The sequence below is a fragment of the Triturus cristatus genome, chromosome 2_2 (assembly GCF_964204655.1).
Source record: "Triturus cristatus chromosome 2_2, aTriCri1.1, whole genome shotgun sequence".
NCBI classification, from domain to species: Eukaryota; Metazoa; Chordata; class Amphibia; order Caudata; family Salamandridae; genus Triturus; species Triturus cristatus.
Genome location: NC_140582.1, coordinates 347,723,618 through 347,745,840, shown reverse-complemented (window position 1 = coordinate 347,745,840; position 22,223 = coordinate 347,723,618). Strand labels below are relative to the sequence as shown.

General features: G+C 41.7%; 1 protein-coding gene across 1 annotated transcript in view; it reads right to left on the bottom strand.

Annotated features, from left to right (window-relative positions):
• The window catches only part of TACR3 (tachykinin receptor 3), a 1,209,419-nt gene that overhangs the window by 541,873 nt on the left and 645,323 nt on the right, over positions 1–22,223 (bottom strand). Inside the window, exon 3 of the mRNA XM_085641420.1 lies at positions 21,867–22,017. Within this exon, the coding sequence (XP_085497546.1) occupies positions 21,867–22,017 (151 nt within the window). The remainder of the gene's footprint in view (positions 1–21,866; positions 22,018–22,223) is intronic.

Genomic DNA, 22,223 nt, shown 5'->3' with positions numbered 1-22,223 from the left:
CCACCTTTATACATGGGGGAGGTGCCTGTCGGCGCTCTGTGTGCGGGGCTGTCAACAAGAGGGCTCCTTTTTTCATATCATTTGGGAGTGCCCGGTGATCAGTACATTCTGGGTGAAAGTTACGTCCACTATGTCCAGGGTTGCGGAGGTGCCAGTCCCAATGGACCCGATGTGGCTGCTCCTGCTGATCAAAGGGGACAGCGACTGTCGAGGTATGTTGAGATATGGCTGGCCCTGGCGGCGGGGTTAGCGAAACGGAATATTGCTAGGACATGGGGGGTGTGGGTGCCCCCTTTATGGGATGATTGGCAGCGGGACCTAGACTGGTGTCAAAGAGCAGAAGAAACGGTATATAAAAGGAGGGGATGCATGAAAAAATTGAAGAAAATATGGGCGCCGTGGCACAAATACAAAGAGGCAGGTGCCCTTGTGGAGGAATAGTCAAATTGTATTGATGAAAGACATTTGTGATTCCCTGAAGTGTAACTCCCAACTGATGTCTGTATTGTCCCTAATGTGCTATTTATACACAGCATTGTATCGTATTGTCTAATGAGCATTGTTAAAATAAAAAGATTTTCAAAAACAAGAATCTGCACTATGGGCCTCATTATGATATGACTTGGAAAGGTTTTGACCACAGGTAGGAGGCTTTCCGAGTCACATCATAGGTTTCTCTTCTGACAGTCACATGACAATGCAGGCAGTCGAAAGTGAAACTGGCTGGTTAGTCTGGTTGGATTCCGACGGGTTCAAGGAGCCCGTTGCCCAGTAGGAGGACCCACCGTAATCCCTATGGACAGTGTTTCCGCAGTTGGGATTACAATGTCGGTTTCTGATAGGCTTTCTATGTCAGGCTTCCCACATGGAAAGCCTGTCAGAGAGCAACTTTGGGGGCCTCTAGCAGGGCCCCCTTCTTCCTGCGGCCTTCAGTTGGGGGCCCAAGGGGGACCTCTGGTGCCCCCTTGTTAATCTCTGCACCATGTGGCAGGCACCTTGAGGTGCCTGGCACGCGGTGTAGTGATGAACAGATTCTCCCATTTCTCTTTGGGAGCTTGTGCTATGGCCAGTTTATGGCTGCAGCACAAGTTCCCATAGGGAAATGGGAGTATACGACCGCACCATGTGTGGTCATACTGTGATACTGTGGTTGGAAAAACCATTGACTAGAGGTCGGTCCGTCTTGATTCCGCAAGGGTGTTGGGCAGATTCATGTTGTAATAAGGCCCTAAGCATAGAATAATCTACAATAGGCCAATTTGCTTTTGAAATAAAAATATGATAGCACTAGCCTATGTCCCTGTCACAGAGGTAGCCAACCACTAGAATTTACTAATACCAAGATCTTTCTACCCTAAAATGAAGAAAAACTTAGCCCCTTAATGGACTATTTTGAAGACATTTGGGTTGGCAGAATGCATCGCTCAGGACACAGACGCCAACCCAAATTCCAAATCCACAATATGTAGAATCCTACCTTCACTATACACATTTATAGAATTATTACAAAAAGAACAAAGCTACCAACAACTAAAAATGTAATAATCTGTTCCCTAAATTTGCCCTAAACCTAGTAATGTAGCCCAAAATAATGTACCATATGCTACAATTTAAAGACAACTTCTTCATGAATAACTAAGGAGTACATTTCTTACAAGTAGTAGCCAAAGGCATATTATAGAATTAATCGTAACCAAATCTATTTTATTGTAAAGAATAAATATAATATAATGTATGACATTAGTTAAAAAAATAATTACATTTTTCAAATTTATGAAGACTGATGTAATATAACTATATATAAAGTATTTAAAATAAAATGTGACCATAACCAGCCAAGATAATAAAAAACAAACTCAATCCATCATACTGTATAACACATAATCCATAACATTCTATATAACAATCAAATATTATTAACCCGTTCCGTGCTTGCGTCGGCTAACGGCCGTCGCGAGCACTACCTCACTAGTGCTGCGCACATCCGTTGGCTGACACGGCCCCGCCCACTCATTAGAACTTTTGCACTCCGCCGCGGTTAAGGAGTTAATAAAAACATTATAACCTTACAACTCCTATTCAAAAGAACATTAAATAAATAAAAATTACTGTTCTGAAGCTGCAGATCGTTTTCTGTGTTCACGAAATGAAAAATAGTAATTTACCAAAAACAAGAAAAATAATGTCCAAATAGCCCCAAAAAATGCAAAAATTACACTAATCAAATAGAAATCCCTCAAAGCAATCCAAAGTGTCTAGGGACCATAAACAACCCATAAAGTGTTTGAAAAACAATTGCTCCAGGAAAACCAAAAAAAAAAGGAAATCAAAGTAAAAAAACATTGGTTTATTATAAACCAAAATTAATTTCCTTAAAAAAAGAGTATGAACTCTCAATGCCCTTTGGACATGTTCATAGACAAAAACTGTAAACTAAATAAACCAAAACCCAAAAAACACATGATACTCCTAAAAATGCATCTACATAACAGTCAACCATCATAATATAACTAAGATAACTTAATTTAACATACCAGAGCAAAACATTGCTAAAATATTGTACAAGACACTAAGCTACAAACCTGTGAAAACCAAATACAGTAAGACATTGAAATATACAACAAACAGCACTACAGCTACCTTCTTGACCTCCCTTCTAAGACCCTCCGACCCTCAAAATCTTGTAAAAATGACATAAATAGGTTACAAAATAGAAGGTAGTGGTGAACAAAAATGACCAATACATGAAACTAAAAAAGAAAGTCTACCTCCCCATAGACGTGAAAGGAAAATATTGTAAAAATGTTAAATAAATGTGTAAAAAACATTTAAAAATCTTAAACATGTAAAAAAGAAATGTGACGAAATGTAATTTTTTTTATAAAATGTTCAATAAATAACAGTATCAAATAAATGCAATTATTTAATAAATACTGAAAACACGTGGTAAAGTAATGCTGAAAATATGAATATTAAAATATTTAATAAATGTTAGAAACTATTAAACAATGGAAAATACATTGAAAATGTACAACATACAATACTATGTCAGGACAATTTACATTTATTATTAATGAAAAAATATAAATTTATGTTTTATTTACCTAACTTTATAGAAATGTTTGTTTTTAGATGAAATAGAAATAATTTAAAATGTCAAAATATACCATAGATGAAGTATGAAGACATATTTAAAATGAGAAAAGCAAGTGACGTCTTTAGTATACAGACAATGTAATTAATAATATTATTGTTTAAAACATTTAACTATGTTTTATTATATTTCTAATTATCAACAATACTAATAAAATAACACAATGTATTTCTACTACATGCAGATAAAAAATGTGTAAAAGTTTCAGAGTACAATAATCATACTGCAACATGGTTGAAAGCGGGGCCGGACTGGGAACCAAAACGAGCCCTGGCAAAGTGCTCGACCGGCCCCCCGGGTGGGTTTGGGGTTCAGCTAGGTTGGTTTCGGACAATTTTGTTACAGGGGCCGATATTGCAGCTATGCTGCAAAAACGGCCCTGTAACAAAAACTGGGAAACACCCGTGCTCGCTATGGCCGGCTGGCCCTGGTTCGAAGGGTGTTTTTTGTGGTTTGGTATTTATAGGAAATGGTAGGTAAGGTGCATGAGGTTTGAAGATGTGGAGGGAGTGCCACTGATGATTTTCATTATACCTAAACATGGACGCTGTATAGAGTATGAGAATTGATACAGCTGTGCATGCAGGTACTTGCTATATTTGTGGTGGAAAGTAACACACATCGAAAACACAGTTGATGTAAATCATTGGGGTCAGTTATAGTACACTGAGCTCAATCAGCAGCATCAGAACAATCAGAAACATGGAGGTGCTGTTAAACTATCAGGGAGTATTATATGGAGTCTGCCTTGGAGCAGTATAGGGACAACCGTTAGAACTTGTTCACTCAGGTACAAGTGGAGAGTAGTTCAGGGAAGGATATGAGGAGAGGCAGAGGGCCTGGACTAGTGGCCTCTCCTGGTACTAAAGGACCCAAACAGGAAATGTGCCACTAATCTACTAACCCATCAGCCCTTCACCTGGATGCCCTCACTGTACACTCTAGGATGACATTATATATATGTTATGTTATGTTAACATATATATGCCTGTGGTGGAAAGAGTACTAATACTGCTTTGTAGCCCAATTAGTCCCTATGACAAGGGAAGTGAAGACTGAGAGGGCAAGCTCTGAGGGTTAAATCAGCATACCCTAAAGGATGAAACAAAACAACAGGCAATATACTGAAGACACAGGGACATATTTGCAACAGAATGGCGGAGCGCTGTGTTATGCCTCAATTGGTAACGCCATGCTCTGACATTCTGAAAATGCAGGTATGCACCATATTTGGAATAATACAGGGCACCCCTGCGTTTCCCCTAGCACTGGCGCTAAATGTAGCTGCCTAGCACCAATGCATGTACCCTTGCAAAATAGTGCAAGGGTGCCTGCATTGAAGGGAATGAATGTTCATGTGCAGAAAGGTGTCCCTTCCTGCATGTAAACAATCATTAATGGAGATTTGTTACCTCTATGTGTGCTGCAGAATGTCGCACATATAGAAGTTGCAACTCGTCATCATTTAATGATTGTTTATGTGCAGGAAGGAACACTTTTCTGCACATGAACAATCACTAATGGCGATGTGCTATTTCTATGTATGCTGCAGAATGCAGCACACATAGAAACAACAAAAACGAAGAGAAATTAATAATTTCTTCTCATTGCGCCTGTTTAAGACCAGATTTTCCCTGGTCTTATTTTTGGCCCTGCCCCATATTTATGCCAGTCTTGTAAATAGGGGGCAGCATCCAAAAGCAATGGGTATTGCGCAGGAATGCCCACTGCAACAACCATTGCCGGCCCCTTTCACACTAAGTGCTGCCTGAACAGGGGTATTACTTAGAAGGCGGCGTTAAGCCATGTTAAGTGGCTTTACACTGCCTTGTAAATAAGGCACAGGGGCTATGGCTACCAGACCATCAAAAAAGTGATGTTCTGATGGCTATATCCCTTGTAAATATGCCCCACTATCTAACACAAATTATTCCTATTGGTAAATATCCAAGGCACAGATTAGATTTCACCCTTGGAACCAGGATACACAGCAAGTTTTCTGCGTACAAGGGCACCTACCTAAAGATACATCTTCCTTCTGTGGATAAATGCTCTGGGCCTGCTGAGAAGGCTGGTGCTGGGAAGTGGCATACCTGTGAACACAACTGCAGGTAGGTGTTAGGAGTCCAGATGGAAAAATTAACGGTATTGAAACAGCTTATGTTGCACACGCACACTACACTCCCACACCCTTTCACCCACTTCACATTCCCATCCAAAAGCCCTCTGCTGCACTCTCTGGACATCCAGTTCCCATAACTTTTCAGAAGCGCAATGGTCTAAACTTCAGAGCCTAACTACTCTCTTCAGTGAAAGCTAAGCACTGCGTTTCTGTTTTCAGTGTTCTGTCTGAGGCAAACATAGCTATGGGAACTGACTACCGCTTAGGGGTCGATATATTGAAAGGAACACATGAGTGACAGAACATTTCATTGACCTTTCCATTTGGCCGTGAGGTGGGGGTAGAGTCTGGTATCCTGGCAAAAGTTGCTCTGGTATGTGAGGGGAAATCCATACCAATGCAGTTCTAGGAAAGACCTCTGTTGCCCTGGGATTTACACTTATTGTGAGGGGTTTCATGGGTGGATTGTTGGCTACAATATCACCCTGATGTCAGCAACAAACAAGTACAGTAGGCGTAGGGGGTTCCATTTACAATCAATCAATCAATCATTAATCTTTATTTCGACTTCATAAAGTCATAAAAGAAGAACATTAGAAATAAAACCAAACACTACAATTATTATACATCATTAAAAATTGTTGGTGAGAAGTTATAGCATCTACAAGAATATTGACCAGGAAGCAGGAGATCATGTAATACAGTTAAATTTCATTTTGTCAAGAAAGTTCTTCTAATAATCCATACAGCAGCTAAATACTTGCTAACAGCAAATACAGTTAAAGGGGATAAGTCCGTTTTCAACAGTCGGAAGGCATCCAAATGGTGCCTAAAACCCCAGTTTCTGCAGATGGGAATAATCCACTTTTTTCTTGATTTCGTGTAGAATGGACAAAAAAACAGTACATGAGTTTCATTTTCTAGCTCATCATTACATGCAGGACAATTTTTAGGAGAGGATGGATGCCAGCTGTTAGTAAGAGCTCTTATTGGCAATGCATTGTGTCACCATTGAAGGAATAGTTTCCTAAGGGCAATGGGGTTAATGTCGTCCAGGACTGTCTCAAGCTTGTAGTAGTCCTTCATGGTTACGAAAGTAGTAGTCATCATCCCAGTTGAATCATTTGCTAAAAAAGCGGTCAAATTACGTTCGTAATACAATGCGACCAAAGCTTTACGAGATAACGTGCTACAGGCCTCTTGAGGATTTGTCCACAGGGCCGATAGACCCAAACGGGATAACTCATTCTTTATGTAAATTAACCATGGAATTTTTCGCAGAACTGCGTGCTGAAAAAATTCCATAAATTCAGCCCGGTAGCACGAAAGTTCAGGGGTTACCCAAAGTCGCCTCCAGAAAGTCAAAGGCTTCACACCTGATACCTCCTTTATTGATCTTACACCCAGATCGAGCCTGAGGGGGAGAAGAGGTGTACTCGCTGGTAGAGCAGCCAAGTTACGTAAGAACTTGTTTTCAGTCGTAATAATTTCAGGGGCACAGTTATTGCCCCAGAGTTCGGCACCATATATTACTGCTCCACGCGCCTGAGTTTTGTAAATTTCCAGTGGCGGACCAATCGGATGTGACAAAGATTTGTTCCACTGACTTATAATACCCCCCACTTTTTGTGTTAGTTTTAAATTGAATTGATCAGATGATGAGACCATGTCAGCTTTTCATTCAGAGTCAATCCCAGATACTCAAAGGTATGTACTCTCTCCAGACTAATACCGTGGATGACAGGGTTAGGGCGGGTTATCCGAGGAGGGTTAAAGATCATAAATTTTGTTTTGGCTGTGTTGATCTCTAGCCCCCTGTTGGCACAAAAAGCAACAAAGCCATCCAGGACTCGTTGGACGCCCATAGGTGTCTTGGCAAGTAACAGGGTATCATCTGCAAACATAATTGCTGAGATTCCTGTACCTGCAAGTCTTGGGGCGTCCCTATTAGGGACCTGGTTCAGGTGGGAAATTAAGCCGTTTACGTAGAGGCAAAACAGGGTCGGTGCCAAAACGCACCCCTGCCTTACCCCCCTGCCAACGGAAAAACTAGATGATAAACCACCATCGCTCCCGCATCTGACCTTTGCAAAATTATTAGTGTGGAGGCGGACTATAATCTGCAAAAGAGGTTCTGGGATGCCTAATTCCCGCAACACAGACCAAAGTTTCGTGCGGGGGAACAAATCAAAGGCCGCGCGCAGATCGACAAAAACTGTATAAAGAGAACCCCCCTCAACCTTAACTGTCTTCCAGAAGAGCATACTCAGTCTAAAGATCTGATCAATGGTTGAGACGCTCTTTCTGAAGCCCGCCTGATAGTGGCTCAGAATCTCAAACTCCTCCATCCAGTCCAGGAGACGATCAAGGATTAACCTAGAGAAGAGTTTCTGAGCAACATCTATCAGGCTGATTGGCCTATAGTTGACGGGGAGCAAAGGCGACCCCTTTTTAAAAATAGGGACAACTTCTGCGCCAAGCCATGTGTAGGGAACTGGCATACCCCCTGCAATTGCGTTAAATATCATCGTGAGATAGGGTGCCCATATTCTGGGTTCATGTTTATACAAGTCACCAGGAATCCCATCCAACCCAGGGGCTTTGCCAGCGGGAAGCATAGATATTGCGCGATCGACTTCGCTGAAAGCAAAATTAACCTGCTCTAAGCCCGCAGGATCACCCATGACAGAGTTAGGCATAGAAGGGTTCAAGCTGGGATGTTCCTCCCGATAGAGGATACTGAAGTGTTCTTCCCAGATTTCGGGGGCGATATTTGGTTTCATTGCTGCTTCTGGTTCAGCTCTACCAGTAGACACAATCAACCAGAATCTTCGGGGATCTCTAGCCTGAAGGGCAGATGTTAACCTGCGCCAGTTTTCAGTAGCCCACTCGAGCTTTGCATGATGTATTATATTCCGATAGGTTCGTCTTCTATGTTGGATATCATCCCTACTGGCTTTCTTTTTTAATGCGTCCAACAAATCACGCTTAGCCACACTGCATGCCCTGTTGTACCATTGGTACTGTCTAGCAGTCCTAATCCTGCTAGGGACGTTAGGGTTAAATATATCAGCTAGGCTGATAAATAACTCTTTATTAATTTCAGCCAATTTACCATAGCAGACAGGGGAGGGATATTGGTCCGTTAGAGTATGGACATCATCCAAAGCTGTACCTACCCTAGCATATACTTTGGATAACTCCCCTTGATTGCCAGCCATTTTGGCCCATTTAATCCTGCGTCTATTATTGGTCAAGATTGCTCTATTTTGTACCGTGGATTTAGATAGTGGTACGGAGTCACCAGGGCACACACCCAATAAAGAAACATCCAATATCAGGGGATTGTGGTCACTTTCCCCCCTTGGAAGCACCACAAAGTCACATACTCTATTCCACTCCTTGCACTGGACAAAGATATAGTCGAGTCTGGCCTCCCTGCCCGGCTTATTGTACGTGGGCCTTGAAGGGATATCAGAGAGTGTTCGGCCATTGCAGGCCCTAATCGAATGGGCCAGTGTTAGTGAGGTTATTTGGACTGCGAGAGGAGCCCAAGACCTAACCGTTGGGCCAACTACCTGAGGAATATGCCATATTTCATCCTCATCCTGATTTATTTGGTCAGACAAACCACTGAGAGGTTCAAAATGAGAGTTAAAATCACCAGCTATGACAAACATTGAGCCCGCGGGAATCTTAGTTAAAACATTTGATAAGGCATCTACAACCCCAGATTCCATACATAAGTTCACCGGTCTAGAATACACATTTATCACCACAAGCTTGTTCCATTTACACTTGCTGAGGTGCAGGGAATAATTTGAAACTGGAGCTCAAGTGGCCTCTGCTGGGTGTACCTGAACCCCAGCATAGACATTGCACTCCTTGTCTGCCCAGTTCACCCAGCTTTGTGGCAGTTTCTCCTCTTCAGCAACAACACTACAGACCCACAGCAGTAGGCAGAGGGCAATGGCAGGACCAGCTGGCGTGCAATGTCTGCGCGCCTCCATAATGCAGTGCCAGATTCCTGTCCCTCCTTTAACAGTCTTTCAGCATTGACTGGGAATTGGGAGGAAACTTCATCCATGAGGTCCAGGGACCAGGCTGAAGCAGGCGATCCATGAGAGGGTTGCTGACACAGCCTTACCTTCACATGCTGATTACTTCCACCAGCGGAGCGGCGGAATTTATTAGTAATTCCGAATTCCAAGAGTAATGCGAAATTAATAAATTCCTCCAATTCTGCCAGTACTATTAAAAATGACACCCAACCATAGCAATTTTCAAAGTGGGCCAGTTCAAATTACATTGCTGCATGTATGGTTGCAGACAGTCAGGTACTAGTAATGAGATTTGATTTGAAAAAGCAAAAAGAGCCAACCAAGGAGAATTTAAAAACTCGAAATGGTCTCAAATTATTTAGGTGGGATGGTGGTGTTGCACAAAAGTACTGCTTGACACTGCACAAAGACAAATCCAAATCTTGGCTGCTGATCACCAGTGTAAGAGATTACGTTACTGGTTGAGGGGGGTAAAACACTTCACAAACAGCCACCACAAGTTTTGTCAGGGGGTTGTCACAAGCAAACCCTCTATTAACAGGTGCTCAACCCTCTGGTAGCCTGGCACAGAGTAGCCGGGCTTAACTTAGAGATGATGTGTAAAGTATTTGTGCAACACTTCAAACAGTAATATAATCAAAACACTCCACAAAAGAGATCCCAAAACCAGAGTAGAAACATAGAGTAGATTTTAATAGGTTAAACAAGACCAAAACAACAAAAATGCAATTAGTAGAATTGGAGGTATGCTCGTTTTATATCCAGATCATTTTGCATTATCTTCAAAGCCGCGAAACTCAACACACTACATAGATGACACTCAAACTTGAAACTCATGCAGGTATTAAAAAGTTCTAAACATCAACTGCTAAAGTTTGGTTTTAGAATTATTTTGATTAATAGGTCCTACTTTGGAGGCTCCTAAAAATAGCCAGATACGCTGGAGTTAGAAATAGGCAGAGTTCTCATGCAGGAAGAATGGGGGCATATTTACTAACAGGCCCGCCACACTGTCCACAACATGAAAAGCACTGAAACAGCCATGAACATTGTCACTTACTGGTACTACACACCCCACTGACTGTACAAGTACAATCCGTCCAGGCCCCCAGAGTGTTGATGTCAACGTGGGTCCCCTGGTACCCTCCTGCACATTCTGTGGGAATGCCCAAAACTCATGGCCTTTTGGTGGTAAGTGCTTAAGGACATTGACAGTCACTTTGACATAGAACTTCCCAGATTCCCGGCTTATATTGTTCTAGGTCTCCCCAACACTCTCACCTTTCCCCTTAAGCCCTGGTGGGGCAGACAGATAGGACTGGTATTGGGGGCAGCCTTACAATATAGTTAATCTCACTGGGGTACCAGGCAAGTTCCCACACACCGGGGTTGATAACACAGATTGTGGCACATAATAGGGATGGAACATATCGCCCTCACTCTCTTTAATAAGGGTGCATCATTCCCTAAGCTATGAGGCCTATTCCTGACGCTGCTGACAATAGAATTCTGTGTACTCGCCTTCCCCAAATACCTACTACTTTTCTGATTAACTGAGGCTCACACACCCAACACTTAGGGGCTGCACTGTAAGGTAGCTTCTTCTTGTGACCGACAGAAGGTTGTTTTTAGGTCCACCAGGTCCGGAGTGTGGGTAGGAGGGAGTTGTGTGTTGATAAACTATCCACTGCATAGGGTCCCAGATGACAATGGGCATTGAGCACTGATGTAACACTACTTTGGTCTTTATGCTGACAAAACTAATAAAGAATGTTCAACCATAAACATCAACTGCTGCCATCTAGAAACCCTATGCTGCAACAAGGCATCCATCTATCCTACACCGCATCCACACTCACTCATAATTAGTCTCAAGAATGACTTACTGTTATGAAAAACCTCACAAACAAGTCATAAAGCCACAGGAAGTGGCCTCTAGTTCTGAAATACATAAGAACATACTGATGGCAGTTTCTGCATTCCTAACATCCTGAGACTCTGGACTTACTGCTTCTACATAATACCTCAAGGGTACATTTACTGTTTTAATCTACCTCATTTATTGGGCAATTGCTGTTTTCTTCTTTGATGTAGTTTCTTCATTTCGCCTGTCCCACACATCTACTTTTCTTTCCTCCCTTTTACCCCTTCCTCTCTACAAACCCTTTCACCTTTCTGCTCTTTCTTCCCTTTCTAATGCCTCTTTAACCTGGGGATTGATCTCAAATGTTTCACAGTTACAAGAAGAAAACTACCTTCTAATCAAAGTTTTTTCAGGCAATAATCAGAAAAGTCAAGAAAGTCATACTGCAAAGAATCTGAAATGCATCAACGTAACTAGGTGGAAGAGTATATGGTCCTTCAATGACACAGTGATCAGAAAAAACTCTAAAAATGGCACAAAGCCACTGCTGGAGCACAGACATTAGGTCGAGGGTGCCCAAGACACACCTTCCATACCAGGAACAAGGCATCAATTTAATGAGGCATAGTTAGGCTGGAAAGTCCTGATTGGACTGGGAATGGACAGCATTATTTATGTGATTAACCAGCTTACATCCGCTAAATGTTTTGGTTTGACAACTGCTGTCATAATGCTATAATCTATTTTCAATTTTAAAAAATATATACGTTTAGTTAATTCAAGAAAACAAATTCTTAAATATGGGGGAGCAGTTACCAAAAGGTAATAATGTAGGCACTGATCTAGACTTTGAAGGGCAGCCTGCGGTCTGTCAGGGTAGCAGAGGACATTACATCCACCACTCAAACTACCATCGGCCAAATGTATGGACTACCTCTGGCTCTTTGTACCTTCGGAGGTTCGTTGTCGATTTTGATGGCCATCCACCAAACCTTTTCTTTTTCAAAAATAAACTTCCAAGTTGTTTTTGATGAACAAATAACTAATAGCTCCCACCCCAAGGAGGAGTTTCCCTGGGTGTGTAAGTCATGATTTGAATTTTTTTCTGCTCACCACCAGGTTATCGACAGAAAAAAGTATTTCAGACTATTTGTCCGAGAAAGGCAGGCAGTGTGATGCCCTTAGTCTGACAGGCAGCACTTCAGGATGCCATCAGAGTAAGACGGACTGCCCAACTTAACTGCCAAACCCTTAATTAGACACAACTGGGTCATGCCAAGAAACAGGAAGAGGGATTCATTAGAGTCGCAGGGATGGGTGCAAATTATTATTTTTTTTAAAACAGGCGGATAGCAAGAAATTGTATTTAAAATAGAAGGGACAACCAAAGAAAGCGTTTCAAATAATTGGAAGAGTAACAGAAAGTGAGACAGAAATGAGAAAACAGTTAAATAACTGTGGAAAGGAGGTGGGAGAGGAGGTCTAATGGGTCAACCCTGTCATGCGTCTTCTTATGAGAACGGAGATTAAATGAGATCTCCTCCATCCCAGAGGCCCAAAACAAATAGGGCCACAATAGAACTATATTGAATAGGCTGCTTTAAAAACGCAGACTATAGAGACAGCATGGTACAAAACCCCTTATTCACATTCAATAGAGATATTTCGAATCAATCTGTATGATATATAAACTGCTAGATGGGGTCAGAAATTACAATCCTTAAACACTCTTACAAAATACCTCTGAACACCACTCTAATTCTTAAGGGCTTGTTTGAAAGAAAGTTTTTGCTGATAAAATAGAGCCAAATGTCGTTTTTTAGCTGGTTCATGTATAGATCACAGACTTATACAAACACATTTTAAGGCAAAATAGCAAAAGATGAGAAGTCTTTGAATGAGAATGTGGTAAAGGGACTAAAAGGCAGTACAAGGAAGGGCTGTACTCAGACTTAGAGGATCAATCTAGATTTAATTTAAAGTAGCACATGAAGTGGTGACTTATTGACACCAAAGCAAGGAAGACACGTGCATGGAATTGTGGTTTGCCAGAACATCAATATTGATAAATGACTGCAGATTAAAAAGTGATAATGGACTATCTAGACAATAAAGCTAAGGCTTATGCATGATAATAATGAAATTGCCATGTGCAGCCTTTTTATGAAGAACTAATTTTTATTATCACAATTTGGTATACATTTTACAGTGATAGTGTCTTTGCCAATGCTTTAATTTGTTTTTATGTACAGTTGTCTTATAAATAAATGTTCTATTACACATATTAATAAAAGGATAATTGTGACAAAGCTATCAGACTGTGACGATTTACTACCAGACCCTTTCACAGATTGTGAGCTAAAAATTAAATTATTATTCAAAGCTAAAAGTATATCACGGAATGTCATTGTTTTTGAGCTGGCATTTCTATTACAGAACTTTAAGCCATCAGCTGAAGACTCTCTGCAGGGTCACCCCCACACGTTTTGCCTTCACTCACGCGAAAGTGCTTATGCTCACTCCCTAAAACATGATGAGCTCTCTCTGTTGGTCAAGGCAGATAAATAAAAATGCTCCCTTGCTCTTGGGCGAGATAGAAGGCTGACAAATGTCACCATTGCCCTTGGGAAAGTTGAGGAGCACATAATACTTTCCACCTTTGGGTGTCCCTTTCTGCACATAAACAATCATGTCTACACTGATGCTAGGCAGCTTTATCAGCACCAGCGCTAGTGTAAACACAGGGGTGTGCTGTATTTTTGTAAATACAGCACATCCCTGCATTTACAAATGTCAGAGCACAGCATTACCAATTTCGGTGTAAACACCCCGCTCTGACATTTTGTTGTAAATATCCCCCTTGGTGAAATAGGAGCTGCCAAGAACACCTTCCCTTCAGCAAGGTGAGAGGAGTAACAAATCCAGCCTCCCATTGGGAAAGGCAAAGAGGACTACAACCTCTTCTCTCCCTGGGCATGGTAGGGAGGTACAAAATAATCCTTTTTGCCCACAGAAGTGAGCACTTAAAATAATCCCTGTTCCCTGTGCTTAAGCAAGAGCGGTGGGAGGCTAGCAAAGACACCCCCCTGTTCTGTAAGGACAGTTATCTCCCAAAGGCTCTCCTTGCCCTTGGCAAAAGCAAGAGTAAATATAAGGTTCCCTATACTTGGAAGAGGCTGGCACTTATTACGCCCCCATTGATATGGCCATTATTTTTGCCATTAGTACCAGTTGCCATTATTTTTTATTTATTTATGAGGCCATTAAGGCATAGATCCTCGTTAATGCCAAGGTCTATTAATGCCACTGGTTAGGTTTGAAACCAGAAACCAATTTTACCTGGAAAAAAAACTTTAGTTAAAGTTTAGTTGAGTTTGCTAGAAGGTGAATAGTGCCTACAAAACCAAAACTTGACAATTAAACTGCCACGCCATCTTCATCACCTAACATGTTAAAAAATAATAGAATTACCTATCAAAGTACAAACCATGAAGCGCCAGCATACAATATATGAGGGACAGTTGTGGAGGTATATACAGAGTCAATAATAACGCTGTGGGGTGAAACATCAGCGTGTCACAATAGATGCATCGTTTCACTAATAGCACATGTTTTATGTTAAAAAAAAATCAATAAATTTAGGACATGAACATAATTGTCCAGTTACCAAATACACACTTTTCTAACATCAAAAAACTGAGAAATGAATCATTTAAAGTCTTGCAGACTTAGCCACGCATTCACCTGTGGGCCTCTTTACAGACAGAGTTGAGTCGCTCTTTCACCACGCAAGATGGTGCAAGAGAGACACAAGTCCTAAATCAGATTTTTTAAGCCACACAACGCCACTTTGCGTGGGCCTGGGTGGCTCCATATATATGGAGTAAAACAATGCAGCACAAATCGCTGTGTTGCCTTACTCTGGCAAGGGAGGCGATCCATGTGTGTTGCTTGGGTGTTCCCACAAAATTCCCATGGTTTTTGATACATTCCCAGGTTCACCAGTACTTGTAAACATAGGAATGCAACAAAGATATATGCCTTCCCAGGGATGTATAACGAGGAGAAGTTTCTTTATTTGTAGCACACACAGAAAGAGGAACTTGCCTCTTTGGATTGTTTTTGTACAGAAAGGGCCTCACAGGGTGCCATGGTGCAAGTGTGGCTGGATTGGCGCTAGGCACCCAAAAGGGTGCCTGCTTAGGGAAAAGGCATGAATGTGCTTTATTGCCTTAAACACAATGCATTCCTGCCCTTCCCCTATCTCGCAGCACAGCAAGTCTTTTTTCTTTAGCATATGTTTGGCACTATTCACACATAATGTCCATGATGGGAATGGGGAAATATACTAACTGATGTATTTCCTTTCTCTTGGTATTTTGTGTTGTTAGCATTATACCCCTCCTGTTGACCTTAATTAAACTTGAATACAAGTTTTTTTTATGTTCATTTGTAATGGAATTGGATTATAGACGTTGGACTGGGGGATACACCCGTCCTTCTAAGCCGTCTCCTCATGATAGGTCCTTTCTTGCCATTGGACCAAGGCGAAATAAAGTTCGAAGAGCAATCAGATAATGCATACATAGTAGAATCCTCAACTGGTGGGCTATAGCTTTGTAAGAGAAATGTAAGCTCAAAAAACAATGACATTCAGTGATATACCTTTAGCTTTGAATAATACATTAACTTTTAACTCGCCATTAGCGAAAGGGTACGGTTGTAACGCATCAAAGTACGATAGCTTTGTCACGGATTTTACTTTGATGAATGTGTTATAAAGAACATTGGTTTATAAGTAGCAACTCTATGCCACACAAAATAAAAACATTGCCATAGTCACTGTCATTGTGAAAATATATACAAAACTGTGAGGAAAAAAAAAGTTAGCTCGTCATGAAACCCCTGCACCTGACAATTACGTTTTCATTTTGTTTTTTCGGTTCATCTTTGTAAACCAGGGACAACATTATCGGTTGGACGTCTGACTTTATTCTGTAGGTAGTTATTTAACGCTAGTTATTTGTTATATCTGAGGCCAGTTGTAAGTATTGATGGTCTGGCAGGGCGCAAATCTACTCACAGTCACACGTCTTCCTTACGTTGGCGTCAATAAGTGACCTCATCACGTGCTACTTTGAATCAAGCTACATTGATCTTCTGAAACTGAATAAATCCCTTCCTTTTGCTATGTCTATATACTACACATTTGGCCTTTTTTCAACTTTCGAATCAAAAACGTATTGTAGGCTTTTGTTGTTTTAACGTAAGTGTTTGCGTAAGTCTGATGCATATGTGAACCAGTTAAAAAGAGGCAATCAGCAACAAGTTCCTTTTTAACAAGCCCTTACGAATTAGAGGGGTGGTCGTGCTATTCTTTCAGAGTAGTTAAGGATTTAAATTTTTGACCCCATGTAGCAGCTTGGACTCCATAGGGATTCATTTAAAACCCCTATGATGTACCGATAATCCCCCCTCACCTGGCCCCACCGCTCTTACCTGCAGCGGCCGCGGCTGAAGGTCAAACAGCCCATTGAACCCTGTTTGACCCAAGAAGTCAGTAGGGATCGGACATAGTACTATGGGGCATATTATCAAGCCAGGCGATAAAATTATCGCCGCTTTAGCGGCAGAAAACTGCCGCTAAAGCGGCGATAATGGGCTTGATAATATTCTCTATGGAATTCCAATTGAAGTCCATGTTAGACGTCCTTCACATCTAACATGGGCTTCAATTGGAATTCCATAGAGCATATTATCATGCCCATTATCGCCGTTTTAGCGGCAGTTTTCTGCCGCTAAAGCGGCGATAATTTTATCGCCTGGCTTTATAATATGCCCCTATATCCGTCCAACCTGCCATGTGATGTCAAACAGACCATTAGCTTTCTGTCAGTGGTGTTCCCGATAGCTCCATCAATGGGAAGCTTACTCCGACAGCCTGACGGAGTGCTGTCTGTATTGTAAAGTCATCAGACTACCTGCCCTATTTAGGGCAAACAGTCTGAAGTTCTTCTTTATGTCCATAATTGCCAGGAAAATACCTGCCAATACACCCAGGCAAACGCTCCCAGGTTGAAGGGGCTGTTAGGTATTTGTTTTTAGAAAAACAATTTGGGAGTTTGTGTCGGAAATATATAGCGTTGCAAAATTGACGGAGTAACACCCACCAAAACGTTGGTACCCTCAGAGGAACTGCGGTGATGTCTTTCCTCTGAAGGTGTAAAATATCACTACTGGGCTGGTGCTGATCTCTAAATGCGTTGGGTTGCTGTCCATCATAGTGGCAGCTATATTGTGCTGTGCCATCCTGTCCGATTGCAGGCTGCCCGCAAAACTCTAAATCAGGCCCTAAATTACTAACTCATAATACCTTCGCCCTCCAGGGTTAATAATTTGTTTTCTTGTATGAACTACAAGTATATTTTAAATAAAAATAGATTTTCATTTTTTTCCTCCTTTTAGCACCAGAGATAACATTTGTAAAGTTGAGTGCAGCATTGCAAATCATGACAATATAACATATCCTTGATATTTATAATGCATTGTTTTATTTTGGCAAAAACACTTAATAGTTGGTTCAAGTGCAATAAAACAGAGAGGATGGAGTAGGCAACCGGTATGAGCAAAGAAAGCCAATAGCTTTTAAGAAAACTGTTGATGCAGGCTGAGAGAGGTCTGTTACATTGTGCTGTATTAGTGCTTAACCCTTTCGATGCTTGTGACGGAGCGGTTCCGTCATGCGCGTCGGTCGCGCAGTGCGCATGACGGAACCGCTCCGTCACGGCCCCGCCCGCGCAAGATCCCTTCAGCACAGCGCGGTAATCCGCGCCGCGCTGAAGGGGTTAAAAAGTAATCCGTGCATGGCAGCAGGGGATTGGATGCCCTGTAGCCAACACCACGATGGCAATGCCAATCAATGTCATACTTTAAGTTAAATAAAACCCTAGGAATTCACTGGAAAAAATAGTTTCAAGTGATGTTATAGCTCAGTGAAACATAGGGGCTTATTTTCAAGGAACTGTCAGAGCATGGAGCTGTGCCGAATTTGGCAGCAACACGCTCCGATATTTTCAAAACACACGGATGAGCCGTATTCACAAGAATATGATGAAATCCTCTATTTCTCCTAGCAACTGTGCTAAACTTAGCTATCTAGTGCCAACGCAGGCACCCTTGCAAGGGTGCATGCATTGCAGGGAATGATTGTATATGTGCAGGAAGGTGCCTCTTCCTGCACATAAACAATCACTAATTGCAATTTGTTACTTCTAATTGCAATTTGTTACTACTATGTGTGCTGCAAAATGCAGCACACATAGAAGTAGCAAATCATCATTATTTAATAGCTGTTTATGTTCGGGACGGGACAGGAGGCAGGGGGGTATGTCACAGGGGAGTATGTCATGGGGAGGGGGTGAGTCGTGCAGGGGAAGGGGGGTTTGGGGTGCGCAATACAAGGGAAAAAAGCCTTACCTTGCCGCTGGGTCCTGCACTGCTCCTGCTCTCCTCATCTTGGATCAGGAAGCAGAAGGCCCCACTGACCAATAAATATGCTGCAAAGCAGCATTGTGATTGGTCTGAGCACCGTGACACGGTGCTCAGCCAGGGGCTGGAGGGGTGGTCATGTTCTCCATTCATGCTTTAATGAAGCCGACATGGAGAATAGAGAAAGTGTGCATGGCTAGTTTGGGCGTCCAGAGAAGGCTAACCAAACAGTCATTGCGCAATTTGACAAAAATGACTTGCAGAGCGGGCATCCCACTGCGCTGTTTTTCTCATCTGAGCAGCGTTGGTAAATCCGAGTACATCCTTGGCGCCCTTCTCCAATCTGACATCTCGGAGAAATGAGCCTTGACGTCCCCGCCGATGAAGAGGCCAAGATGGTGCCTGCCGAGCGGTGAGGACTTGCCCGGTGCCATGGGTGCTGCTCCGTGTGGCCGCCGGCTTCCGTGTTCGCCCATCTATCAGTTCCCTCTCCCTGGGTCCACCTCTGGATCGGGGGACTACTCACTGCGGTCAACTGCCTGCATGTTGGGGAAAGCTGGGTTTCTAGCAACAGAAATCTGGCCCTTCTAAATGAGGCAAACAAACCGCTAGTTGGGTGCATAGGACACCTGCACATTTTTGACGGATGCCCCAAAGCCACCACATTCTAAATGACCCACTAACATATTACGTTGATGCACTCCAAGCTTTGTCAAGACACAGAACACAATAATACATTGAAGAAGAACTTCACGCATCATTAGAGGCACCTTATGGGCAATTATAATTTGTTCCAGGTTCATTTATCCTAACGAGGGAGGATGTCTGCCAACCAGCAAAATCAAACAAGGCCCTGGCCTCCTCTTCCCTGGCAAAGGGACACGTGCCATATGTTTATGATAAGAATCAAATTTCTTTCCTTTCATTTGATGCTACAGTGAATGCATTGTAGGCAAAGCAGTTTGCAGAGTGTGGTTCATGGTTTGTTGACCCAGAACAAACCTTTTTTTAAATGTACTCCCAAAGCAAGCGTTTTAGAAAAACAAACAAACAAAAAAGTTACTGAAGCAAATGGAATTTTCTTACTGCACATCATGGTCATTTATTTATTTAACTTTGGTGGCTTACCAAGCGGTGCATGACAATCCCAGCCTGGGAATTTCAGTGACGGTCACTCTTGTCTAAATATGATAGGGCATCCACCACTTTAACGTGACGTGAGTGATGGATGGATCATTGCCTTCAGCAGAACCAACTGAGGCGTTTGTGTCAGAAACCTTGTGAATCCCCAGCATTGACAAGAATCAAAATGACACACAAAGACTTGTTTTTCTTAATGAGGCAGATCAGGGTGCGATTTGCTTCCATTAGATGCAGCTGGTAGGTATTTAATCAAATATATTATACAATTGCCCAATAGCACTGGTGTGTTGACATATAGTGAATGTATTTGTTAAATATAATTTCAAACTATTTTATGTACATTACATAAAAAACATCATGTCACATAAATTTAGGCATAGTCTGTTGCATAGATGTGCAAGACTTACAAATGTCTCATATGAAAATATAGTAATTTTATCATGTTTTTATACATCATAAATTAATAAAGTTACATTGGTTCACTCATTATATGTATGCATGAAGGATGTTCTTCGGAGACGCTTTAGGCTATTGCAGTGAAATAATGTTACGATCACAATACAGACATGCATTTTGTAGTTATCAAAATAGACTATACCGTCGATCTACTCAATAGCTCACTTAAAAACTCCATTAAACTCTTCAAGGGTCTACTGCACACAGCAGCCAAACTTGCCTTAGGTGATAACATTTATGATGATGTAAAAATGAGTTGTGGGAGAACCTAATTGGTTACACCTGAGGGAAAGAATTAGGGACCTGATTTAGTGTTTTGCGGACAGAGCTGTGTCCATTGGGATAGTGGAGAACATTAACTCTGCCATCTCGACAGTACTTTGTCGGCCCAATTTAGAGAAGACCGTCGGCTCAGCAACCATCTCTGTAAATTGAAAGGCACAGTTATTATAGTGATTCCTTTCAATGCACTAAAGGTTTGATGGACAATCACCATTGATTTTGACAGCCATCCACCAAACTTTGACATTTTTTATGTTTCAGAAACAAACTCCCAAAGTTCTATCTTGTCCTGGCTGTGAAGGACAGGGTAAAAAAGCATTACACGTCCATCCTAAATAGGATGGATAAAGTAATGTCTTTCCTATGATGGCTCCTTCTCCATTGGACCATTGTAACTATTTCATAAAAACCTCCCCTAGGGGCTCTGCCACTGCAATACTCGAGGTCTACTTATCTCTAAATGAGGCAGGCAGACCTATGGTCTGGTGGACAAGAATTCAGTCTCAAACATGACAGAGTACCTGTTTGCCAAACCCGTTGGGTCAATGCAGGAAGCATTCCTTTGATGAAGGCCACGGGGACTCTGTTGACAAAATAATTGATGTCCACTTATCTCTAATGAGGCAGGTGGACCTCGGGTTTGGCAGACAGCGGTCTCTGTTGTGTTTGCAATTGAGTACCCTGTACGCCAAGTTCTAAATCAGACCGCAAGTACTAGCTTGCTATATAAGCTTTAAAGACCTTGGATAACAACACCGGGACTATCTCTAGTCCTCCCTAAATAGCTCTGGTGGAACCAAACTACTCAAAAGCAAAGATGTAATTCAATTGGAATTTAAAGGTTTCTAATCCTACTCTACTGTGACCAAATAATAATCATCTTAAGGTACCACTTCCCCCTGGTGTAACTCTGAGGCCCTGGGATGTCATGAACATTTTGTTTCCTGAAAGACAGGAAGACTACGATTCAGCTCCTATCTCATTCACGGATACCCGATTATCTTTTCCTTCTGCAGCACCTGGGCAATTGCCACAATGCATACTTTTATTTTTCCCTCACCTCGAGGGTATTATTTAAGACAAAGCACATTGACAACACCCTTGATCAGAACAGAGCTACACAAAACGAAATCTAAATAAACAAAATAGAATAACAATATATGAATGAAAGTTTTAGTTATATTTTTTTCATGCACTACTTTAATGGAAATGCATTTACCGAGTTAGCCAAAGTTATTTTCGAAGCATCATTATCTTACTCAAGGCATACACAATTATTAAAGTCAGATTCTGTACCTTTCTTTTGGCTTTAAGCTGTTCGTGGTATTTGTCAGAGGTATCTCCTGGAATCTCTCCTCCCCAGAGAGTAATTCCAACTATGGTGTAGGTGACACCCATCACAAGCAATGGAAAACAGTATACAATAACAATCACAATCACTTGATACCTGTTATAAAGACAAAATAAGAAAGAGACCACTAGTAAAGCAACTCCTGTGCACTGATTCTGCTATAGTTTAACAATCATTGAGTACATTTATATCATTTATATCTGCAATATGCTTACAGGTGATACAAAATTGAAAATTTAGCAAGGCCATGAAAAATTTCTTATTTTTGCTTCACAGGAAAAAAAAAAAATACAGGTAGTGCC